General features: G+C 40.3%; 3 protein-coding genes across 14 annotated transcripts in view; 2 read left to right on the top strand and 1 right to left on the bottom strand.

Annotated features, from left to right (window-relative positions):
* Nucleotides 1-1056: 1056 nt before the first annotated feature.
* Nucleotides 1057-12152, top strand: PUS3 (pseudouridine synthase 3). 3 transcript variants are annotated; one of them, XM_003923532.3, is made up of 4 exons: nt 1057-1101; nt 7589-8009; nt 8123-8679; nt 9615-12152. In XM_003923532.3, the coding sequence occupies exons 2-4, from the start codon at nt 7635-7637 to the stop codon at nt 10114-10116; spliced, it is 1434 nt and encodes a 477-aa protein (XP_003923581.2). In that variant the 5' UTR covers nt 1057-1101; nt 7589-7634; the 3' UTR covers nt 10117-12152. The 3 variants fall into 3 exon arrangements, with proteins under 3 accessions (XP_003923581.2, XP_010332689.1, XP_074256921.1); XM_074400820.1 differs by lacking the exon at nt 1057-1101 and adding an exon at nt 1152-2067; XM_010334387.3 differs by lacking the exon at nt 7589-8009 and having other exon boundaries at nt 1059-1101.
* HYLS1 (HYLS1 centriolar and ciliogenesis associated) lies at nt 3273-16505 on the bottom strand. 8 transcript variants are annotated; one of them, XM_074400821.1, is made up of 3 exons: nt 16340-16505; nt 12726-14393; nt 3273-4592 (listed from the first exon to the last, which is right to left on the bottom strand). In XM_074400821.1, exon 3 carries the CDS (start codon nt 4566-4568, stop codon nt 3669-3671), a length of 900 nt encoding a protein of 299 aa, XP_074256922.1. In that variant the 5' UTR covers nt 4569-4592; nt 12726-14393; nt 16340-16505; the 3' UTR covers nt 3273-3668. The 8 variants fall into 8 exon arrangements, with proteins under 8 accessions (XP_074256922.1, XP_003923582.1, XP_074256923.1 ...); XM_003923533.3 differs by having other exon boundaries at nt 12726-12779; XM_074400822.1 differs by having other exon boundaries at nt 3273-4589; nt 12726-12779.
* A 7501-nt stretch (nt 16506-24006) lies between these two features.
* LOC141584839 (prostate and testis expressed protein 13-like) overlaps nt 24007-25802 on the top strand; it is a 52238-nt gene continuing 50442 nt past the window's right edge. The window contains exon 1 of one of the 3 annotated variants that reach the window (XM_074400818.1): nt 24007-25424. The gene's annotated coding sequence lies outside the window, so the exon portion shown is untranslated. Of the gene's footprint in view, nt 25549-25802 lie in introns of all 3 variants that reach the window. The other 2 variants (XM_074400816.1, XM_074400815.1) reach the window with 2 other exon arrangements.

The raw sequence follows: 25802 nt of genomic DNA, 5'->3' as shown, positions 1-25802 counted from the left end.
GTCCGCGCTCGGCTTGGGCGTCTGGCCGCTGCTGAGCCGGGTGCGAGCCGCTGCAGACTCCGCACTGAGTGGGGAGCGCCCCCGCCCGCGTCCTGCCGCGCACGCCGCACTCCAGGCGGGAGCCCCCCGGACTCCCCACAGCGCTTTCCGCCCCCTGCCCGTTTCCCCGGAAATTTCCGCCTTCGCATCACGAGATGTCAGAAAGGTTAGCGAATTGCTTAGGAAAGTGAGGACAACATCTGATGAATTTGATAGGACGAATGGCCTCGAACGCCACAGTTGGCGGAAAGGAAGCAGAGCTGTTCCGACTTCTAACTGCGGTTCCTGTGATGTTCCACATAGGCGTTTTAAAACTTTAATTCCGAAATGTGGTCTCCTGTGAAATACATTTCCATTCGGTATAACCTCTACATCCTACATGCGTGTGCATAATCCAGGATAGATCCCTGGATCCCTGCTCGTAATGACTTAATGACTGCTCAATTTGGACGAAAGAACCAAATTCCACCTTCTTCCTCCCCCCAATTTCATAACTGTAATTTTGAGATTTGGGTCAGCATTTCTGGAATTGGGGGCAAAAATGCAAAAACCCGCAAACGAAACTGCAGTCATGATCTCTCCGTGGTGCTGAAGCAACTCTCCCCAGCTGTGTTCGGTCACTCTCAGGGCTCTTGGTCGCTTGTTTTGAGATTATCATATTCATTTCAGCTTTTAATTTAGATTCCAACAGTAAGTGTTTTGGTCTCTCAGTGGTAACTTTCTTGTTTAAGTAGGTACAAAATCGAGGCAAGATCTTCAATCTTTTAGTTTTCCTGTAAGGATAGCAGACATTTGAAAAATTATCTCTATTTTATTATAGCGTAGCACTAGAATTCCTCCTTTTATTGCTGTCCTGCCGCAGGCCCAGATTCTCCCTTGTGGGTGGAGAAACGATAGCTGTACTAGAAAACCCGAGGTGAATTCTAGCACCAAGCTCTGTTCTCAGAACTACATTTCCCACAACCATGGACTACACCCCCCATGAAGCCTCTGGAGCGTGCGCAGAAGACGCACAGTAACAGCTTCCTGTCTCGGAAACGCTGCGCGGCCGCTTACCGGAAAGTAAGTGTGGGCTCTTTAGGGTGGGTTAATTTCTGGGTTCCGCAGGGGAAGGGACAAACGGACACAGTGCTGAACGATTGTCTTTTTGCCCTCTTACATACACTTTGGTCTTTTCAGGACAGCATTGGTGTATGGAAATGAGACCTCGCTTAAGACCATGTCTTTCTTTTGTGTCTGGTACTTTCTGGAGCTCACGGCGGAAACTCGCAGCTGTAGGGACGTCTTTAATTCCATTGTGACCGGAGCTTCCGTGGCCCTTGGACTGTAGTGTGCAAAAGTGCTCTGCTGCCCCACTTAGAATTGGTGCTCATAAAACTAAACAGTGGTAGAAGTTGAGATCCCAAGAATATGTGGGAGGCTGTGCAGCAATTTTGGAATTATTTTGCTTTTTAGTGATCATAGTGCGTGCCCACGAATCGTTTGGACAGTGCTCCCTCTTCTTCCCTTTGTATTAATACGAAGTTTATCAAGAGGAATGCTGTTTTTGTTAACCAACTGGTTCCTGACAGTAGGACTTTTTTTTTTTTTTTTTGAGACTGTTTCCCAGGCTGAGTGCAGTGGCATGATCACTGCCCACTGCAGCCTCGACCTCCTGGGCTCAAACGATGCCCCCCACCTCAGTCTCCGAGTAGCTGGGGCTGTGGGCGCGCGCCATCGTGGCAGACTAGTTTTAGATTTTTTTTTTTTTTTTTTTTTTTTTTGTAGAGACGGTCTCGCTGTGTTGCCCAGGCTGCTCTTGAATTGCTGGCCTCAAGCGGTCCTCCCCGTCTTTGCTATCAAAATGTTGGGATGACAGGCGTGAGCCACGGCTCCTGGCCCAATGTATGGAACATCTGGTGATGGCTGTTTTAGTTTGTAATTGATGCTTAGGGTACACAGGAATTCCCTCTTTGTGGTCACTTGGTAGCCCTGGCCAAGGTGTTACCATAAACGTCTGCTTGGGAACTACTGCACTTCACCCTGAAGGTGGGTAAGGTGTGCTGGAAAAAAACACTATAGTGTACAAAGTCTTGTTTTTGCCACAAATCTGCCTTAAGACCAGCCTGACTCACTCCCTGGCTTAGTTCTTTAGCTAGCAGGGGGGGTTGAACTAGGTAACTTTGGAGGCTGATTTTGGTAATACTGAACTTTGAGATCTAAATAAATCATTGGAGTGTTCTGCAAGTTAAAATCACCGTATAATTTTTGACCTCATAAAAAGCCAATGTGTAAATACAAATTACCTTTAATCTCACTGCTCAAGAGTTAGGTTTTGGATCTTTCCCTGTTAACTGAGATCATGCTGTACAGTTTATGATACATTCATCTAATTTTCACCTTCCCAAGATTCCCATTGACTATTTAATATTCTAATATCTTTAAAGACATTACTATTCCACTGTTGGAAGACAGTTTGCAGCTTCTACTTATTTGCAGTGAGTATATCCTACACCTATGAGTCATTGATTACTTATTTTCCTTAGCAAATAGAACTATACTTAGCAAATAGAACTGGGTGAATGTGTGAATTATGTGGCTTTAAATGTTATAGGGAAAATGATTTTCACAGATAGTAAGGGTCAGTCATTCACGTTTATGTTAGTGCTCTTCTCCATGAACAAGCAAACTATGCCATCGTTCTGGCCTCCAGTGTTAAAACTGACAACTTTCAGATTTTACGTGGTCCTCATTGGGTTAGAAATACCAAGAACAGATAAATTCCAGTTTAAGGTGAGCAGAATTCATATTTTAATCTGCACTCAAATAGGCTAGATTAATTTAGGTATTTATGTTTGCATCTGATTCCAGATGTTACTAGTTTGAAATTCTACTGGAGTAGGAATAGCCTTCCAAGTGACGCATTAATTCCTACAAAAATCTCAGGAGCAAATTATAAAAAGCGTGGTATTCCAGAAATAACAGCTGACAGGCAAAATATTATTGAAATGATTCTGAAGTAAAACAATTTTGAATCCTGTTATATGGTACTGTTTTGGGGTTTATTAAAAAGTCGTTTAAAGCTACTTGGATTTGTTGCATACCTTTAGTAATGACGGCTATCTATGTTGTTACCTCTCTCCTATCCTTTAGGACTGTGTAACAGGCAGGTTTTTGTTTCTTTTGAGCTTTCATCACAGCTCAGGGTCAAGATCATCTTAGGGAAGTATTTAATGAAACAATATTCAAGTTCATGAATTTCCAAAATTCTTTAATTGATAAATGTAATGCCCAGCAACTTAAAAAACAAACATAAAAGCACAGCAACTCACATTGGCCATAGGTAAAAAAGGTTATAGGACACAAAGGGCCCTTACTGATTTGGCAAAATACTAATTTGACAAAACAGAAAGACCAGGTCTGTTTTTCTTTCTCTGATTTATCTTGCAATTGCTGGATTTGAGTGTTAATTTGGAAGTTTTATATGATACCAATGTGATATACAGCTAGGAAAGACCAGTGATAGGTGAAGTCCTTACTGTAAAATGTTCTATGAGCTTTTCAAGTCAGTTGTTTCTATTTAAAAGGAAAGATAAAAAGAGCCAGGTTATCTCAAACAATCCTGTGAAAGAAGACAGTTTAAAAAAGATTTAAGGAGGAGATTGAGGGAAGGGAAGCTTCCTGGGTATGATACCATTTGCAAGGTCACAACGAATACCCCAACGGAGTGCAGACCTTTTCTTCTCTGTTGGTACTAGGTAATTGTTCGGGACATATATGTGCTGAGGTTTGGGTTGGGGCTCTGCTCGGCAGAGCATCTGCTCTCGGACACCCCAGCGTAATTCCTTCCTATGATCTTCACCAGGTAAGCGCATTGAGTCCCAGTCCCGTTTGTACTCAAAATACCGGGCTACCCGGTCTGTCTTGCCCCGGTTTCGGCTTAACTGGTCCAGCCTTGGGAGAATAACGGACTTGGGTCTGCTGGCAACAATCAGGTCTTGTTCGTAAGCTGGAGAGCCCATTCCTTCTTTTTGTAGAGAGCAAATGAGCTGATCTTGAGAAATTCCTTGGTATTCATGTGGTGGATTAAATTTTTGCGAAATATCAAATGAGGATTCCCTGTCTTCCTCGAACTGCACATTCATCAGTCTTTGTCTTAAGTCCCAGAGACCCTGATCATTTTCTGTACCAGATTCTGATTCACTGATAATCGACTCATCTGTCACTAATACTTCCCCATCTGGCTTTCTACGCAGCACCTTTCTCTTCATCACTGGCTTTCGGAGTCTTTGGGAGGCCTCAGAGACTGTTTCTGAAGTGATACTACTTTCTACACGTGGGTACTGTAGTTGCACAGGAAGAGTAGGTCGCTTCCCTGGGGCTACTGAAGCTTTACTGTAGGGATCATATTGGATAGATTGGGCTTCTCTCCTGACATCTCCTTTACCCTGTCCTGCATAGATGTGGGTTAAAGCTGCAGCAGCTGCCAACATTTGCTCTTCTGGATCCATACTGGCCCATTTTTGTCCATCAGGTGCAAGTTGTTTCATTGCTTTCCTACACTGTAGGACCTTCTGCAAGAGATAACATCGGTCAGTTTTCCAATAATAAATTCCCAACTCATAAATTGCTGATTCCCTTATCTCCATTTTATAGCAGTCAAATGGAGAAAGAATGGCAAAGGCAATCATAAATTCAATACCAGGTAGTATAAGAACAGTTTAGAGGGGCATTAACTCAGTTCCAGGGAATCTGTTACCTGCTTTCATTTCCACTCTTATTTCTGCTTTCTCCTGTCTTGCCACCTTTAGTAGGTCCTGAAACAGGACAGTTTAGTTCTGGCATAAGAAAAGCTTGAAACTACATGATATGGGGCATACCACTTAATGTGTATCATGTAACAGGTTACTCAGGGGGTGCTTTATGTGCCTGCCGTTGTTCTACATGCTTTACATTTATTCATGTAATTTTCAGCTGTGGGATTATCTCCTTTTCACAGATGAATACATAGGGCACAGAGAAGTTAAATAACTTGCTCGAGGTTATTCGGCTAGTAAGTGGTGGAACTGGAATTCTAACTCAGGTTGGCTTCAGAGTGAGTCCCAGCTTTTAACCATTAAAAAGTGATTTGATCTAAAAAAAAAATCAAAAGCAGTGTTCTCTCTCACACACATACAATGTGTATATATATGCATACATATAATTTCTATGCTTTAGTAATTTGAATGCATCTTCAGTTGCTGGCTAAATCTGTTCATTCTAGTGTCTGAAATAACTTAGTACTCACATCCATCAGCCAAATACCCAATGCTAGTTTCCTAACTGAATCTGAGATAGGCATCTGCTGTCCACTATTTCCTGTGTCCCTACTATTTTTCTTTTTAAACTGAAGAACTAATACATGCAATGATAATTTTAAGCAAGGATTTTTCCCTCTCCCACCAAGTTTTACTCTCAAAAGCAATTTCTTATGACTTCTCCAGAAATTTTCCATATTCACATGTACACTTTTTTATACCATAAAGGAGAACAATATACAACTCTTCTGAACCTTAAAGATAACAGTTATCCAGCTATGTAAGCATAGGCTGAGGTTTATTTTATGCTGCACAGAATTCCAGTGTATCAATGTATCATACATTTATTCAGCCATTCCCTTACTGATTACTGATGTAATTTAGATTTATAGGTCTACTAATGTTAACAAGAGTATTTTGTAAGTTGCTACTTATTTGGCAAGCATATGAATGGGTTAAATTTCTAGACATGGGAGAAGTAGGCCAAAAGTTGACAGCTGCTGCCAAAATGTTTACCTCCAAAGAAGCTGTACTGACCACGTATTAACCATGTTTCTCTAGTCCCTCTCCAAAGTGGCATACTATCAAACTGCCTTTGTAGTCAGTTCCTTAAAAAATAGTTCTCATATCCTTTTGCCATTTATTTCAGCTGAGTGGAAGTGAGCATTTAAAAATATTTTAGGCTGGGCACAGTGTCTCATGCCTGTAATCCCAGCACTTTGGGAGGCCAAGGCAGGTGGATCACTTGAGGTCATGAGTTGGAGTCCAACCTGACCAACATGGAGAAACCCTGTCTCTGCTAAAAATTTAAAAAATTAGCCAGGCGTGGTGGCACATGCCTGTAATCCCAACTACTCGGGAGGCTGAGGCAGGAGAATTGCTTGAACCGGGGAGGTGAAGGTTGTGGTGAGCCGAGATTGCGCCATTGCACTCCAGCCTGGGCAACAAGAGTGACACTCCATCTCAAAAAAAATAAAAAATAAAAATTTTATAAGCTTTTTTCTTTTTGTTTGAAATGCTTGGTCTTTGCCTGTTTGACTCTCAGGTTGCTGGATTTTTTTTCTTACTTTTTCATTAAAAGTGATTTATATATTAATGAAATATATATTAAGCACTTTACCATCACTTATTTTCTTCTTCTCAGTTTGTTGTTTGTCTTTTGACTTTATTTTTTGCTTGCAGAAATGTTTACTTTTAGGTCACATCTTGTTTTTCTGTAGTTTCTGGGTTTCTAGACTATTGTGCTTAGAAATGCCTTTCCTACTCCAGAATTTCAAAGTTATTCCATGTTTTCTTCTAGTACTTCTAGTTTCATTCTTTACAATTGTAATATATTTAATATATATATATATAATAGTTTAAAGAACTACTATAGATACAGAAACTCAGTAAAAAACTACATTAGCTATCTACACTTGGATAACATAGCCTTAGAATAGATGTGGAAATGGTCTTCTCTAAAGTAACCGTCAGTCACAGATTGTCTAGGACCATCCCAATTTTAAGGATGCAGTACAGTTGTCCTCAGATTATTGAAATATAACAGGAATTTCTACATTGACATCTACATTATACAGACTGACTTTTTAAACTATTAGAGGTACAGAAATCTTTTATCAAAACATGCATTTAATTCAGCTTAAAAAAGGGGTCAATGTGTTTAATTACCCTTTTTCTCCCATCAAAATTGCTTAAAGTGAGAAAATCGTGTCTCTAGCTTCCACTTCCAATGTGAAATATAACCATCAGTAAGCTTCTTCAGTTAGGCTAGCTTCTACTGCACCACCTACTATTCGTCTAATGAATATTAGACGATAGAACATACAAGCCATTTATTTGAAATAAAAGCAACAGAAACCCAGAGCAGACTTAAGTAGCCCATATAAAGAAATCTTATGACTAGAGAATTGAACAAATACAATAAGAAATCAAATGGAAATGTTTTAGAGAAAAAATACCTGTAACATGAGTCCTTAATACACTCAGTGAAGATAGAGAAATGAAATCTATAGACATTCTCCTGGAATTTTGACTGCTTTAATGAAACCTTAATAATGACAGCTGAGTAATAGTTCTTTCCCTCTGTGAACTGGTCAGACAGGATGGAAAAGAATGATGTCTGTGGATGATCAACCCCACAATAAAGCTAATGCTTGTATCCCTGGAAAAGCAAAAGTATATTCTTTGGGCATTAAATTAAATGTTAGATACCATCTGAACATCATCAAAGGAACTAGCACTGAAACTGTTGTATCCCTTTGCTCTCTTTTCAGATAGGGCAGCCCTGTTTGATTCGTTTATTCCTGGGGTTGTCATATCATGGCTGATAATGTTGCAGACAGAAACCAGACTGAGAAACTCCTAAGAAGAGTACAAGAACTGGAGCATGAGGTGCAAAGACTTAAAAAGGAACAGGCCAAAAATAAGGAGGACTCAAACATTAGAGAAAATTCAGGTGCTGGAAAAACTAAGCGTGCATTTGATTTCAGTGCTCATGGCCGAAGACATGTAGCCCTAAGAATAGCCTATATGGGCTGGGGATACCAGGGCTTTGCTAGTCAGGAAAACACAAATAATACCATTGAAGAGAAACTGTTTGAGGCTCTAACCAAGACTCGACTAGTAGAAAGCAGACAGACATCCAACTATCACCGATGTGGGAGAACAGACAAAGGAGTTAGTGCCTTTGGACAGGTAAGGGCCAATACACTGTTTCTCCAAGCAATACCAGGATATTCTAGGTATACACACTGAGTACTGAGAATATTTGTCTCTCTGAAACGCAGTATCTTTCTTTTACTCCACAGGTGATTTCACTTGACCTTCGCTCTCAGTTTCCAAGGGGCAGGGATTCTGAGGACTTTAATGTAAAAGAGGAAGCTGCTGAAGAGATACGTTATACCCACATTCTCAATCGGGTGCTCCCTCCAGACATCCGTATATTGGCCTGGGCCCCTGTAGAACCGAGCTTCAGTGCTAGGTTCAGCTGTCTTGAGCGGACTTACCGCTATTTTTTCCCTCGTGCTGATTTAGATATTGTAACCATGGATTATGCAGCTCAGAAGTATGTTGGTACCCATGATTTCAGGAACTTGTGTAAAATGGATGTAGCCAATGGCGTAATTAATTTTCAAAGGACTATTCTGTCTGCTCAAGTACAGCTAGTGGGCCAGAGCCCAGGTGAGGAGAGATGGCAAGTACCTTTTCAGTTATGTCAATTTGAAGTGACTGGCCAGGCATTCCTTTATCATCAAGTCCGATGTATGATGGCTATTCTCTTTCTGATTGGCCAAGGAATGGAGAAGCCAGAGATTATTGATGAACTGCTGAATATAGAGAAAAATCCTCAGAAGCCTCAGTATAGGTGAGTTAAAAAATAAATGGTGCATGCCTGTAGTCCCAGCTGCTCAGGAGGCTGAGGCACAAGAACTGCTTGAACCTGGTGGCAGAGGTTGTAGTAAGCTGAGATCGGGCCACTGCACTCTGTCTCAAAAAAAAAAAAAAAAAAATAGCATATCCTTCTCTCCCCCATGATTATCTAAATAATTAAGTCACTGATTTTGCCTTCATGAAGCTTTTAATCTGAACTGTAGAATGTTATGAACATGTAAGAGGGAGTAGTATCTTCTACTTTCCTCTCATTGTTCTATCCCATGGAGTAAAGAGGCAGGTGTTTTGGCCAGGCTCCTTAAGTAAAGGACATTCATTTCTACATCTTTGTTGTTTCTGAATTTATGTTAAGATGTATTATTGTTAGGATGTGGTAAAACTGAAACGTGAATAAGCTATTCGTATTAAATCTGGCTGGTTTTCTATCACTGAGTAGTCATCCTATTGTACTTTTGAATTTTTCCTAATTTCCTATTTCTGAAATGGTAGGAAAGAAAGAATAGTTAAGTTTTTTCTTTTGAGAACAGGCTGAGATAGATACCAATAATTTTACTCATACTGAGCAAAACTGCAATGACATTAACAAATCTGGAAAAAATATCAGCTATTTTTAAATTTTATAGCAGCATGATAGAGCCATGTCAACTCACTTATAGCTGTCTTGTTAGCACTGACATTTACCTAATATAGATCAGGTTCATCTATGATTTGTTGCATTTTTCACTGCTGTAATAAAGTTGTTCAAGGTTGGGGATGGTGGGATATTTTCTTATCTATTAGATAGTCAATTATTAACATCAACTGTGGCCCCCTACCCGGCTCCCTTAACCCAGCTAACTCTTAGTTTTTAAGGAACTGTTAGATGGCTGAGATGTATTCTCAAACTCCTTCTTTTCTCTTTTTCTCTAGTATGGCTGTAGAATTTCCTCTAGTCTTATATGACTGTAAGTTTGAAAATGTCAAGTGGATTTATGACCAGGAGGCTCAGGAGTTCAATATTACCCATCTACAACAACTATGGGCTAATCATGCTGTCAAAACTCACATGTTGTATAGTATGCTACAAGGACTGGACTCTGTTGCAATACCATGTGGAAGAGAACCAAAGATGGATGGAATGACAGAATGGAGAAATGTTAAGCCCTCTGTCATAAAGCAGACCAGTGCTTTTGTAGAAGGAGTGAAGATGCGCACATATAAGCCCCTCATGGACCGTCCTAAATGCCAAGGATTAGAATCCCGGATCCAGCATTTTGTACGTAGGGGACGGATTGAGCACCCACTTTTATTCCATGAGGAAGAAACAAAAGCCAAAAGGGACTGTAATGACACACTAGAGGAAGAGAATACTAATTTGGAGACACCAACGAAGAGGATCTGTGTGGACCCCGAAAGTAAAAGCATCATTTAACCACAGACAATTTGCCAGGATCTAGGAACCACCTAATGGTAGGTGGACAGAAAAGGAAAACAAGATTTACTTGCAAGTACTAGTAATTCAGATTATCAGCTCTTAAAAAAAAACGCAAAGACTAAAGCCCTATTAAGGAAGTTACTGCTTTAATAAGAAAGTTCAAATATTCTCTTATCCCTGTCCAAAAGGATTAAGAGATTAAAGAAGCAAAAAGCAGTTGTAAATGGAGATGTGTTTATGTACACCTGGAAACCTGTGCCTTGTATTCAAATTCATTAAAGCCTAATCCTGCAAGTATCTAATTAGTTGTTTTTTTTCCCCCCAAAGCAGATGAGATTCACTACTCATCTGAGTTTTCATAAAGTGTTTCTCCTGAGTATCTTATTTTCTAAGATAGAATTTAAGAAAATTCAGTTAATTAAAGATTGGATAAATTGGTCTAATGCCAGGCATGAAGTTACCTTCCTGGAAGTTAACAAACTGAATAAAGCATAGTACCTTATCTTACAAAGCACATAAGTCTAGTGCAGAGGTTGGTAAATGTTTTCTGTGAAGGATTAAAGAGTAAATGTTTTAGGCTCTGTGAGCCACAAATGGCCTCTATTGGGTACATATTTTTACAATCCTTTACAAATGTAAAAAGCAGTCTTAGTTCATGGACCATGATGTTTGCCAAGGCCTGGGCTGGTGGTTATAGGCAAGTTCTTATAGAGGAGATATTAAAGCTAAATCTTGCAGAACAAGTGGGAACCAGTTAAAGTAAAGATAAAGAACCACGTTAAGGATGTCTAAGGCAGAAGACACAGTTTGTGTAAAGGATTACAGAGGACGGCATATGCATTCAGGCCAACTGTGAATCCCTTGGTATGGCTTGAGAGTGACAAGAACATAGTTTAAAAAGGTAAGCAAAAGTCACATTTGTAGAGCAAAGGCATTCTTTAAGAAGCTTAGATTTTATTTTGCAGGACCACTGAAAAAATCTACCTGCCCTATAGAATTGCGTGGCAAAAATATTGCTCTAGGTATTCTACGGATGGGAAGAGGGCAAGATTGGAGGCACTGTGACCAACTGGGAGGCAACAGATGATGACAGTGGCCTAGAAGATATTCCTAGGCAAATGGAGAGAAGTAGATGAACTTAAGAAACAACAGGATTCAGTGAATAGATACGCTGTTCAAAAGTAGGGAGGCTTTCTAGATAACTCCTTTTTCAGATGTGAGAAACATGAGTGGCTGGTAGTACCACACACTGAGATAGGATAATGAGATGGGGCTTTGCTTGTTCTCAAACCAAAGTTAATAAGTAACCCTCAAAATATTACTTGTGAACGCCAGAATTTATTCAAAAGAACTCAAAGTTATCTTAAATACATTATCCTTTGTAACCATAAAAATAATAAACAACAAAGTTTGAACTCAGACCTCCCTCAATAGTAATTTTCATTACTGCAGTGAGTGTTATCCACGTTTAGAATTTGTCCAAATGCTACCTCAGAGAATGAGTAATTTTGCAAACTCACATTTGAAGTCTTCTAGTTTGTTCCATCTGTGATGACTGTCTTGACTTATGGTAACTACCAAAAATGCAGTCACTGAATTCTTACTCTTCTAGATTGGATAATATAATCGAGACAACCTTGAAAGGTTCTTTTTGTTTGTTTGTTTTTAGACAGTCTCACTCTGTCACCTGGGCTGGAGTGCAGTGGCACAATTTTGGCTCACTGCAACCTCCACAGGTTCAAGCGATTCTCCTGCCTCAGCCTCCTAAGTTGCTGGGATTACAGGCGCCCACCACTATGCTCAGCTAAGTTTTTGTATTTTTAGTAGAGACAGGGTTTCACCATGTTGGCCAGGCTGGTCTCGAACTCCTGACCGCATGATTCGCCCACCTTGGTCTCCCAAAGAGTTGGGATTACAGGCGTGAGCCACTGTGCCCAGCCAAAAATATTTTACTTAAGTCTCAGACCCTGATCCTCTAATTTATAATTCTCCCATGTTTATGAGATCCAAAGTTTTACTTACCAACCAACAATGAGTTTTTTCCTACCCATGTTCAAGACTCCAGGTCTACAAATGTTTTCTATCCTCCAGCTGATAGTGCAAATAACACATGGGACAATTAAAAACAGTACTAATATATATAAATCATAAACGAATGCTGCATAATTGTTACAGAAGCCCAGCAGGGGGTAGACCACAGAATAAGACTTCACTGAAAGAGTTCCAAATTTAGAAAGTAAAATAGCATACAAAAGGTGAGGTGAACTTGTAGTACTGAAAAGTACATTATAGTAGCTTTTATATCCTAGCAGAGAGGGAACCAGAAAATATCCCCATTTTAGAGATGGGGAAATAGTGGTACAAAATTACTTAAGATTTATTCAAAATTGCCCATTGTATCATCCAAGTCTGGATTTGAATCATTATCACCTAGTCTATCAACACTTCACTATGCCCTGAGTATTCTTAAAATATAATTACTTTGTCCTTTAATTTTGATTTAAAGATCCTCTTTTTCACGTAATCGATGAGCCTGGTGGAATAATGGAAGTGCAAACCAAAGTTTTTTTTTTTTTTTTTTTTTTTTTTTTTTGTCAATTTCTTACCTTGTTTCAATGTGCTTTGATTGGTATTTGCATTCAAGTTAAAAAAAAAAAAACCTAGAAAAGAAGAATACAGTTTAAAAAAATTAACTCTAAAGCAGTGATACATGGAACAAAAAGCACTAACCAAAAGTCATTGTTAGGAGACTGTGTAGAAACAAAGGAATCAGAGGATCAGGGTCTTAAATCTTAAGTAAAATCCGTTCAAGTTTGGCTAGATTATACTATCCAATCTAGAAGAGTAAGAATGTAGTGACTACATTTTTGGTAGTTGCTATAGAAAAAGTAAAGACAGTGATCACAGGTGTAACAAATGAGAAGCCCCCAAATGCAACTTCGCAAAATTACTTGTTCTCTTAGGTAGCATTTGTACAAATTCCAGTCTCTGACCTATGGTAGGGAATTAATAAATGTTAGAAGAAAGGAACTATTTCAATAGGTTGTGAAATTTAAATGATACTTTTTATATATATCTATACATGAATAACAATTTGAGAGACTCTGGGCCAGGAAGATATTTGGCAGTAAAGCCAAGAGTTTTTTTTTTTTTTTTTCTAAATGGCATGTGTCCTCCTATACAGTGATTAATGTATTATTTCCTCTGCATTTAAACTGTGTCATGCTCCTTTTTCCTTTAACCTATGAAGATGATGTTTCCAAACAGTAAATAAAATACAAACTTTAATAAGGTCCACAGGTAATATAATATAAAAGTAATATATTACTTTTATAATATAATATAAAATTCTAATATAAAAGACCGAACAATCCTTTCTCTTTAGAGGAACTTTCACATAAAAGCTAGAGCAACTTGTAAACACAGACAAAAATGACCAAAATATCTAACAATATCTTCTCTTCAAAAATCTTAGTGACTCAGAGTCCTAGGTTTAGCTAGTTAGAATCAAAAGAATTTCAAGGATAGAAGGGCAAAGTCTTTAAATTGAGATAAAGGGTCTGGGTCAGTAGCCAGACTCTGACAGTTACAGGGAGACTATTGCAGAGTTATAACAAATTTCTCTACCTCTGGGGAGATAAGCAAGCAGCTTAAAGAATCATAGTATTAAAAGAAAAAAACATCGTACCGCAAAGGCAAACAATACCATAACAAAGACAAAAGAGACAACAAACTGGGAAAAATACTTTTAACAGGTTTAAAAATCAGTAATTTGGCTGGGCGTGGTGGCTCAAACCTGTAATCCCAGCACTTTGGGAGGTTGAGGCAGGCAGATCAGCAGGTCAGGGGTTTGAGACCAGCCTGACTAACATGGTGAAACCTGGTCTCTACTTAAAAATACAAAAATTAGCCGGGTGTGGTGGTGCACACCTGTAATCCCAGCTACTTGGGAGGCTGAGGCAGGAGAATTGCTTGAATCTGGGAGGTAGAGGTTGCGGTAAGTGGAGAGAGTGCCATTGCACTCCAGCTTGGGTGACAGAGACTCCATTTCAAAAAAAAAAAATCAGTAATTTGAATTGCTTAGAAATCTATTAAAGGGTACACATATCAATAAGATAAGGGAGAAAAGACAGATGCTTTACCAAAGAAATAATAAACAGTCTGGGTGCAGTGGCTCATGCCTGTAATTCCAACACTTTGGAGGCTGAGGTGGGAGGATTGCTTGAGGCCAAGAGTTCAAGGCCAGGCTGTTTGACAAAGCAAGATCCCCATTTCTTAAAAAAAAAAGAAAAGGAAAAAGAAAAAGATTAGCTAGGCATGGTGGGATAGGCCGTAGTCTCAGTACTATGGAGGCTGAAGCAGGAGGACCGCTTGAGCCCTGGAATTCGAGGCTGCAGTAAGCTATGATCTGGTCACTGCATTCCAGCCTGGGTGACAAAGCTAAGATTTGTTTCTAAACAACAACAAAAATTAATAAACAGAAAACAGGTTCAATCTCAATAAGGTGCATAAAAGCATTAAGATATCATTTTAGAAGATTTTTCAATACCCAGTGCTGGTGAGTGTGTGAAGAAATAAAAACAATTACCTTTATTATGCCCTGTGTGTTGGGGATAATCCGTTTTTCTAGAGGGCAGTTTGGCATTATTATTTTTCGATACATAGTCTCTCTCTGTCGCCCAGGCTGGAGTGCAGTGGCCTAATCTTGGCTCACTGCAACCTCCGCCTCGCGGGTTGAAGCGATTCTCCTGCCTCAGCCTCCCGAGTAGCTGGGATCACCGGCGCTGGCCACCACGCCCGGCTAATTTGTTTTTTTAATCTTTAGTAGAGATGGAGTTTCACCATGCTGGCCAGATTGGTTTCAAAATCCTGATCTCAAGTGATCGGCCCGCCTCAGCTTCCCAAAGTGCTGGGATTACAGGGGTGAGCCACCGTGCCTGGCCCAGTGTGGCATTATGAATCAGAATTTAAACTGTACCACAACTTCTAAGTCATAGTCCACTTCCAGGAGTTTATTCCAAGGACATAAATTGGACAAGAATGCAAACATATATACATACAAGTGATCACTACCATACTGTTTTATAATTTTATGAAGAGACTGGAAACAAATGTACATTAGTAGGGGTCTGGTTAAAGAATATGTGATACAATAATACAGCCATAGCAAGAAACGCCATGCATCCATTAAAAATGGTAATGCATATCGACACTGAGAGAAATGTATTCCCGATTTATTACTGAGTCAATAATGCACAATCTCCTTAATTTACGTTCTTTTAAATTAACATTATTATGTTCATAAAATTTAAAAGACATTTTATAAGGAAATCATGTAAATATAAGGTATATATTCATTATGAATATATCTGAAGTAAACCTAAATGTGAACAGTGTTTTATTTGATGGTTATCTGTGGCTGCTGGAATTTCGAGTATTTTCTTTTTTCTTTATCCGTACTAAATGTTGCTCGGATTTCTAAAAACATGTACATATTATGTTTGCATTCTTGTCCTATTTATGTCCTTGGAATAAATCCCTGGAAGTGGATTATGACTTAGAAATTATGGTACAATTTGAATTCTGATTCATAATGCCAAACTGCCGTCTAGAAAAATGGATTATCCCCAACACACAGGGCAGAGGGTGCTTCCTTTCATTTCTTTACCTCTCACCAGCACTGGGTACTGAAAAATCTTACCAATCTAAAACGATATCTTAATGTTGCTCTTTGCATGCTTAGTGAGACTTCATACTTTTTAGAATAAAAAAAGGTTTACTTCCATTTCAGGGTGGGCAAACACCTTGCACAGTTCCATCCGGCAGTCCACGAAAGGTGCAGCCAGAAGGCGAGAAGACACGCTCCGCCTCTCAACGGCAAAGCTCGCAGTAGCCCCGCCTGGCCGCGGGCGTGGCTGGGACCCAGGTCGCCAGCGGCCTCCGGGACTGCGCTCCCGCCCCGGGGCCGTCCCTGGCCTCCGCCTGGTCCCACCGGCGCGGCCCAGGAGCTCAGCGCGACCACCGGCGTAAAGGCGGCGGCAGCGGCGGCTGGCGCACTCCGTGACCTCCAGGGACCGCGGCCTGTCGCGCACTGGAAACAGGGAGGGAAGCTACCACTCTGCACCGTCGGGACAGTGGGAAAGGAGCGAGGGCTCCTGCGGCAGCGGGCCCGCAGCCCACGTCCCCAGGTCCCGCCGCTTCCGACCTTCATCCGGCTTACCCGCGTCGCCGAAGCCCGCTCTCCGCACCGCGTCCTGCCAGTCGCCAGCGGAGCACGCAGGTTTCGTTAGCGTTTCCGAAGTTTGCGCAGGGGCACTGCCAGCCCACGCGCCGAACCTGCTGTTAACGGTCGGCCGTTGAGCTTTAAATCCCAAGAGCGAAACAGCGCCCTTGGTCCCGCCCACCTTCCCTCTTATTGGTCCTTACGGCAAACGTCCTCCAAGTTTGCATCCTGATTGGCGCACATTTTCTCTTGGCCTTCTCCACCGGCGGGAGAGTGCCCGGGATTTCCAGTGCGTCCTTAAAAATGTCAGCGCCCGCCTCGCTGAGGCGCGCAAGCAGAGGTCGTTGTTGCGACGCCTCTGGTACACTAAGTCTAGAGGGGAGGTTAGGTCCTTGACGAGAAACCTTGGCTAACGGCGACGTAGCTGGCTTTTGGGAGAGGCCTCCTAAAGTTCTGCCGCCTCGCTGGAATCAGCCTCCGCTCATAAACTCCTGGCTGCTGAGGGACGGATGGTGCCGGGAGGGGAAGGTGCTCAGGGCACGGTTCGAACAGGGCACAGGCAAGTCGGCCTGTGCGCTCTAGACCGGGCCTGACGGAGTGGCTTCTGATGAAACCTGGGCGCACCGAGCACCTCCTTTCCTCTGCATGGTGTGCAGGGCTCTGGTGCTACCCTTAGCTGCGTCTCCACAGCTCCTCCCACATTTCTCTAACTGTGCTGCAGCCGCCGACTGCCTTGCTCCAACATGCTCTCGCTGTTTTCTTTTGGAATGTGCCCATCTCCTTCACATGGTATTACTCTAAACGTTTTTTTTTTTTTTTTTTTTTTTTTTTAGACGGGGTTTCGCTCTTGTCGCCCAGGCTGGAGTGTGGTGGTGTGATGGCTCACTGCAACCTGCTGCTCCCGGGTTCAAGCCATTCTGCTTCAGCCTCCCGAGTAGCTGGGACTACGGGCACGCACCACCACGCCCAGCTAATTTTGTATTTTTAGTAGAGATGCGATTTCATTACGTTGGCCATTCTTCCCTTGCCACCCCGCCTCCCAAAGTGCTGGGATTACAGGCATGAGCCACCGCGTCCGGCCACTATTTTTTTTTTTTTTTTTTTTTTTTTTTTTTTTTTTTTTACTTGGCGTTTTAACTTTTTATTTTTTGCATCTCTACCTTTTTTTTTTTTTTTTTTTTTTAATTAAAAAGAGGTCTAGTACTTGGGGATTGCTGAGGATGAGATCTGGAAAAGCAAGAGGAGAGGACCCCAGAGTTCAGTATTCTAGTCGCTACCAAACAAACATCTCAACTGGTCCTGAGTCCTGAGCATTGCGTTTTCCACCTTAAACAACTAGCAGGTGCTAGTTGTCAAGTTCAATTTAAACCGTTTCTTAAATCCAGGATTCAGTGGAAGAGGAGAAATGTTTAATCCGTTTCCTCAAACACTTGTATTATCTCTTACGCTTCCTTCCCCCTTTACCTCAGGGCCTTTGTGCTACCTCTAAGGCACTTTTATTTTGTAGGAGGATGAAAATGGAATGAACAAAGGAGGGAAGATGACAGAAGTAGGTTGCCGAGATTTGAGTGACTGCCCCTACATCTGGAGTATCATAACGTTAACTCTTTTAGTGCAGCAGTCCCTAACCTTTTTGGCACTACAGACAGTTTCATGGGAGACAGTTTTTCCATGGCTCAGAGAGGGGGTATGATTCTGTGATGATTCAAGCAGATTACATTTATTGTGCACTTTGTATTATTACATTGTAACATAATGAAATAATTATGCAATTATTTAGAATCTGTGAGAGTTCTGAGCTTGTTTTTCTACAACTAGACGGTCCCATCTGGGGGTGATGGGAGACAGTGACAGATCATCAGGCATTAGATTCTCATAGGCATGCAATCTAGATCCCTGGCTTGCGCAGTTCACAATAGGGTTTGCACTTCTGTGACACTCTAATGCACCTGTTCATCTGACAGAAGGCAGAGCTCAGGCGGTAATGCAAAATGGGAAATGGCTGTTAAAACGCATGAAGCTCCTGCTATTCACCACTTGCTGCACAGCCTGGTTCCTAGCTACTCGTCTGTGCCCTGGGGGTTGGGGACCTTTGCTTTAGTGCACATACTGTTTTCTTAGGAGCAAATATAGTATGCTCAGGTTTTATCTTACACCTGCATGACTTTTTCTTTGGCTTTGAATCTCCAATCTGACTTAAAAACCATAGAGTAGATGGAATCATTTTTCTTCCAGCTTGGACCATCAGCATACTCCTTATGGATGCCCCAATTAGTTTCTTTTTCTTTTCTTTTCTTTTCTTTTCTTTTCTTTTCTTTCTTTCTTTCTTTCTCTTTCTTTCTTTCTTTTTTTTTTTTTTTTTTTTTTTTGAGACAGGGAGTCTCACTCTGTAGCCTAGTCTGGGGTGCAGCGGCATGATCTTGGCTCACTGAAACCTCCATTTTCCAGATTCAAGGGATTTTCATGCCTCAGCTGCCTCAGCCTCCTGAGTAGTGAGGACTACAGGCGTGTGCCACCACATCCAGATAATTTTTGTATGTTTAGTAGAGATGGGGTTTCATCATGTTGGCCAGGCTGGTCTCAAACTCCTGACCTCAAGTTATCAACCAGCCTTGGCTTCCTGAAGTGCTAGTATTACTGGCATGAGCCACCACACACAGCTCCAATTAGTTTCTTGTTATCCTTTATATTAAATTTTGATCTTTGAAAACCTTTAATAGATAGCAACTTGAAGGATCTGTCTACTCCTGCATATTTCATATTTCAAGTGGTATCTTGTGTTCTACTCAACCCTGTTTTTTTTTTTTTTTTGTGGATTACTTAGTTCTCCAATTTTGCTTAGATTTCATTTAATAATGCCCATGGTTCCCAGAAATCTACTGAACCCAGGTCAAACCTTATACAATAAACTTTATAGAAGAAAATCCTACTCTGCAAACCAAATCTCATCTTAAAAATGTTATGGAAAATTTCAAACAAATTTAAAAAAAAATACATAACGAAGTCCAGTGAGCTCAATACCCAGCTTCAGCAATGATGATGATGATTATTGCTTATGACCAGTCTTGTTGCTTTAGTATCACTAACCACTTACCTTGTCTTGTATTATTTTGAAGCAAATACCAGGTATCTGAAATCTAAATATTTCAGTATGATTTCTGAAAAATTAAAGGATCTTTTAAAAGCATAACCATAATACTATTATCACACCTAAAGTACTTAATATATTTCTGGATATAAAATATCCAGAATTCAATTTTCTATTTGTCTTTTCAAAAAATTATTTATTTATTTTTAGTTTGCTTACCTGGATCAGGATCCAGTCAAATCCAGATGTTATGATATATCCTTTAAGTTTATTTTATTCTTTAAAGTCATTCTTTTTTTTTTTTCCTTACTATTTATTCTTACTATTTATTTGTTGACGGAACCGGGTTATTGGTCCTGTACAAGATCCCATAATCTGGATTTTGCTGATTATATCTAAGCAGTGTAGTTTAACATGGCTTCCTTACCTTTTGATTGCAACACAGCTCTCTTCAATATGCTTTCCCTAATTAAGTATTGTTGGTTTATCAACCTGTCAACTTCTTTATGAATTCTAATACTGCTTTCAACTGGTTATATCATTATGCTTAAGTTAACCGCTGATTTTTTTTTTTTTTTAGATGGACTCTCGCTCTTGTTGCCCAGGCTGAAGTACAATGGTGCAATCTCTGCTCACTGCAGCCTCTGCCTCCCAAGTTCCAGCAATTCTCCCGCCTCAGCCTCCTGAGTAGCTGGGATTACAGGCATGCGCCACCACACCTGGCTAATTTTTGTATCTTTAATAGAGAGATGGAGTTTCACTATTTGGCCAGGCTGGTCTCAAACTCCTGACCTCAGGTGATCTGCCCGCCTCAGCCTCCCACTGTGCCCAGCCAAGTTAATCACTCCTTTATGATATCTTTGCTTACCTCACCTCTTTGCTGACATTTTCAAACAAACTTCTTCAACTGTAGCCCTCCCTTAATCTGACTAATTACAACCTGTCTAATATTTTCAATGCTTCTCTGTTTAAGTCTTCTCAGTGTTGGAGGCAGAATAATAAAGAATAACAAAATGAAAATAAGCAGCTTTCCCTTAACATTGTTGCTCCCTTCTGTCAGCCTCTTGTCTATCCTCTCTCCCCCATTTTCTTTGCTCAGTTGCTCCTTAAGTCCCTGTATTCTGGATTCTACCCTCATCAATATACTCAAACTGTACTTTCAGAGGTCATCATTGATCTTGATAGCTCCAATTGTCTTGCTCAGTCCTCATTCTTTTTTGCTTCTTAAAAGTATTTGGTAGTCAATTCTGCAAATATTTAATGAACACCCATGGTATGCACTGTGCTATGTCTTGGTGATTCAATAGTGAATAAAAAGATACAATTTCTGCTTTTGGTCTGATAGGAGAAATTGACATCGATCAAACAATCACAAATTACAGTCATCCCTCAGTATAATCTGGGTATTGGTTTCAGGGTCCCTGCATATACCAAAAATCCATGCATACTTAAATCCTAAAGTTAGACCTGCAGAACTTACTTATGTGAAGAGTTGGAGCCAGGCACGGTGGCTCATGCCTGTAATCCCAGCCCTTTGGGAGGCTAAGGTCGGTGGATCATCTGAGGTCAGGAGTTCGAGACCAGCCTGACCAACACGGAGAAACTGCGTCTCTACTAAAAAACAAAACAAAACAAAACAAAACAAACCAATTAGCTGAGCATGGTGGTGCATGCCTGTAAATTGCAACCACTCAGGAGGCTGAGGCAGGAGAATTGCTTGAACCTGGGAGGCAAAGGTTGCAGTGAGCACACCATTTCACTCCAGACTGGGCAACGAGAGCAAAACTTAGTCTCAAAAGAAAAAAAAAAAGGAGAAAAAGAAAAGTTGGCTCTCTTTTACCTGGATTTCACATCCCTTAAATACTGTCTTTTTCATTTCCTATTGTTGAAAATAATTCACGTATAAGTGAATCTGTGAAGTTCAAACTTGTGTTGTTCAAGGGACAACTGTATTATAAAATTATAGTTGTGTTCAATGCAACGGGGAGGCAAATGGTTCAATGAGAACATCTAATAATAGGGAGATTTGGCATAGTGTCACTGAACCAAGAATTGAAGGATAAGTAGGTGAAAGGAAGTGGAGGGAAGTGATGAGGGTGAAAAGGGTTTGCTAGGTAGTGGGAAAAGCATATTCAAAGGTTTATGAGGATGGAAGATTCAAGAAACTGAAAGTCCAGCAAAGAAAATAATGGTAGAGGTGAGACTGAGAGATAGGCAAGGGTCAAATCATACAAGTCCTGTAGGCCAAGGCAAGAGATTTGACAGTTACCCTAAGAGCTGTAGAAACTCAAGTGTTTCAAGCAGGGTTGGGGCATGTTATGCAACATATTCAGATATGCATTTGAAATTATTTGTTGACTGCACTGAGGAGAATGGATTTGCAGAGGTCAAGATTATATGTGATGTCTAAGTGAGAGATAGTTGCATTATTTCAGGTGGAAGACTGTGGTAGCTTAGGCTAGGAAGATAATAGCCAGAGATTACAAGAAAGGGACAGAGATAGTTGCTAAAACTCATGATGACTTGAAATGAATTGACTGGGGTTGGGATGTGAAAGAGAGGCAGGTCATGGATTATTCATAGGATTCCTGTTTGTGCAGCTAGATTCTATTTTCTGAGATACAGGAAGAAAAATGTGTTTTGAGAGGCAGAGTTAGATTTTGGGCATGTAGAATTTGAGATACACTGTGGGCATCCAGGTGGAGATAAAAGTAGGTAGTTTGAAATTTGAGCATTCAACTTAGAAGAAGCATATGGCCTGGTGATATGGATGTATGATTCATTTGCTTATAGGTGGATGTGGTTTAAGTAAAGGGTAAAGAACAAGGTCTTCCAGGTAGAGAGTACAGAATGAAAGGAGAAGGCAGCCTGTGTGGTACCAAGTGTGTTCACTGCCCTATTCCGAAACTCTCATTTGTAGAACTCTGAGAGTACCCTGTCCTGGTTCTCTTCCCACCTCTCTTTTGTCTCTTAACTATTGCTGTACCCCAAGTATTGAAACTTTCCTTTTCTTTTTTTCTTTTCTTTTCTTTTTTCTTTTTTTTTTTTTAACTCGGAGATCTTAATGGTTTTGTTGCTTCTACTATCCATTTTACGTTGGGTAACTTCAAAATCTGTATTTCCAATCCTTACCTCTCTTCTGAGTTTCTAATATCTACCTTAGCTGTATTCTAGCATTTCTACGTAGATGTCTTTTCATCTTCCAGACATCATCAAATGTCTACTGTGGGAGTTAAAACATCCAGGATTGAGAATCAACTATTGTAAATAGAAGGAAGACTAGATGCACCAGATTGTGAATGAGGTTTTCTTATATATATATATTTTTTAATTTTACTTTAAGTTTTGGGATACATGTTCAGAACGTTCAGGTTTGTTACATAGGTATACATGTACTATGGTGGTTTGCTATACCTATCAACCCATCATCTAGGTTTTAAGCCACGCGTGCGTTAGGTATTTGTCCTAATGCTCTCCTTCCCCTTTCCTCTGCCCCCCTCCCCACAGGCCCCAGTGTGTGATGTTCCTCTCTCTGTATCCATGTGTTCTCATTGTTCAACTTCCACTTATGAGTGAGAACATGCAGTGTTTGGTTTTCTGTTCCTGTATTAGTTTGCTGAGGATGATGGTTTCCAGCTTTATCCATGTCTCTGCAAAGGACATGGACTTGTAAATGAGGTTTTCTTTACATCATTTTTTGTGTGTCTGGTTTACTTCTTAAATTTTTACAAACAAGAGATCCTCTGTCACTTCACCGAGTTATGTCCACTGGTAACATCTTGCAAAAATACAGTACAATATCACACAAGGATATTAATGCTGATAAGGTCAAGATAAAGAACAAGGTTCCCTCATGTTGTCGTTTTATATCCACACCCAATGTCTTTCCATCCTGACTTCCTATTTAAATGGAATCATATAGTATTGAACCTTTTGGAATTTTTGTTTTTTCACTCAGAAAATCATCTGGAGATTCATCCAGGTTGTTTTTCATTATTGAGCAGTATCTCATGGCATGAATGTATTGCAGTTTGTTTAAACATTTACCCATTGAGGGACATTTGAATTATTTCCATTTTTTTTTTTTGCAATTGTGAACAGTGTCACTATAAACATTCACATACAGATTTTTTTGTGTGAATATGTTTTTATTTCTCTGGAATAAATGCTCAAGAATGCAATTGCTGAGCTATATAATAGTTGCATGTTTAATATTAAAAGAAACTGCCAAACTAATTTATTTTCATGTACATTTTACATTTCCATCAGTGGTGTATGAATGATCCAGCTTTTATGCATCCTCACTAGCATTTGATATTGTCAGTTTTTAATTTTAGCCACCCTCTAGGTATGTAGCAACATTTCACTGTGGTTTTAATTTACATTAAATTAAATGTAGCTAATAATATTGAAAATCTTTTCATGCATTTGTCATTTGAATATTCTCTTTAGTGAACTGTTTCATGTCTTTTGTGTATTTTCTAATTATATTATTTATTTTTTAAATATTGAATTTTGAGAGTTCTTTATGTATTCTAGATGCTAGTCTTTTACCAAATAGGTGGTATGAAAATATTTCCTCCTGGTCTATATGTTGCATTTTTATGCCCTTAATAGGGCCTTTCACCAAGAAAACTTTTAAATTTTATTAAGTCAAATTAATTAATTTTTCCTTTTATGGATCATACATTTAATGGCAAGTCTAAGAACACTACTTATCTCTAAATCCCCCCAATTTTCTTTTTTTCCTAAAAGTTTTTATATAGTTTTACATTTTAAAGTCTGCAATCCATCCTGAGTTAATTTTTGTTTAAGGTGGATATGGTTTGGATATGGTTTGTTTGTCTCCACCGAAACCCATGTTGAAATTTGGTCCCCATGTGGTGGGACCTAGTGAGAAATGTTTGGGTTATGGGGGTGGATCCCTCATGAAATGGCTTTGCATTCTCACTCCGGTAACACTGGATTAGTTCTCACAGGAATGGATTAGTTCCCATAAGAATGGGTTGTTATAAAGCCAGGATGCTCTTCAGGTTTTACACTCTTTGCACTTGTTCACTTCTCCTTTGACCTTTTCTGCCATGTTACGATGCCTTCACCAGTGTCCTTGAACTTCCAAGCCTGCAGAACCATGAGCTAAATAAACCTATTTTATTTCTAAATTACCCAATCTCAGGCATTTAGAGAATGATTTACCCTAAGAGAATGGTTCCAGCTAACTTCTGGACTTGAAACCTCCTTACTAATTAAGTACTGTTTTAACTGGGGGCAGAATGAGTGTCTTAAAAGAATGTAGGGAACTAATGGCATTTTTTTCTTGCTGATGGGACAGTATCAGAATTAAAATTTGGCTTTGGAGGACATTTTACTCCTAATTGTTGAAGGCAGAGTTTTCCCATTCACAGAAGGGGCATAAAGCCTGGTCTCTGGTATAGGGGTGCAAAAGGGAGGAGAATTGGGAAGCTAGAGTGTTACAGCAGAGGACCGACAATGTGCCTCATGGAGAGGAGTCCTATTCCACTAGGTGGCGATGTTGACCTAGAAATACCATGTGCTTCCCAGCGGAATGGTAGAGAGAGATACTTATTGAGAGAGGCTCTTTGCTCTTAGAAAATCACAGAACACAGCATTCCTTTGTGCCTCTCTTTGCTCTTAGAAAATCACAGAACACAGCATTCCTTTGTGCTGTATTCCCAGTTACTGTGGCATTCGCTGATCTTTCCTAACAGGACTATTTCCCTAAGCTGTAAAGCCTCTCACACATTGCATACACAGAGAGGAGAGGAGACATGGCCATTGCGGATAGGAAAGCAGGAAATGTTGCGACAGGACAGCTGGAGATCCTGTTGCCCACCCCAGTCTGGGGATGGAAGCTGGGGTCAGTCCAGAAGCCCTCGCGGAACACCAGGGTGTAGCCCTGGCCAGAAATCTTCAGTTGCTTAAGGACCTTTTCCTGCCCCAAGTGACGGCTATATCTTCCGTGAAAGGAAACAGGTTCGAAGAATGGCCAACATGCCCGATGACCCGTGCGTATTGGGAGGTTTTCCATGTTCTCCTAAGCAGGCCTAACATCCGAGACTTCAAGAATGGCGGCCGCCCTGTCAGCATTTAGATGGATGTAGGATGCCCATTATTTGGTTTGATTTGATTTTAATTTTATTTTTAAATTGAATTAAATTATTATTATTACGGTTTTTTTTTTTTTTTTTTTTTTTTTTGAGATGGAGTTTCACTCTTGTTGCCCAGGCTGGAGTGCAATGGCGCGATCTCGGCTCACCACATCTCGGGTTCAAGCGATTATCCTGCCTCAGCCTCCCGAGTAGCTGGGATGATAGGGGCCCACCGCGCCTGGGTAATTTTGTAGTTTTAGTA

Source organism: Saimiri boliviensis, chromosome 6 (genome assembly GCF_048565385.1).
Source record: "Saimiri boliviensis isolate mSaiBol1 chromosome 6, mSaiBol1.pri, whole genome shotgun sequence".
NCBI classification, from domain to species: Eukaryota; Metazoa; Chordata; class Mammalia; order Primates; family Cebidae; genus Saimiri; species Saimiri boliviensis.
This window is presented reverse-complemented; position numbering and strand designations above follow the sequence as displayed.

Coding starts and splice junctions, on each gene's coding strand:
- HYLS1 (XM_039471232.2), bottom strand. CDS start 4,709: ATGATTGCCTTTGCCATTCTTTCTCCATTTGACTGCTATAAAATGGAG.
- PUS3 (XM_003923532.3), top strand. CDS start 7,635: ATGGCTGATAATGTTGCAGACAGAAACCAGACTGAGAAACTCCTAAGA. Junction 8,010..8,122: donor GAGTTAGTGCCTTTGGACAG/GTAAGGGCCAAT, acceptor TTTACTCCACAG/GTGATTTCACTTGACCTTCG. Junction 8,680..9,614: donor CCTCAGAAGCCTCAGTATAG/GTGAGTTAAAAA, acceptor CTTTTTCTCTAG/TATGGCTGTAGAATTTCCTC.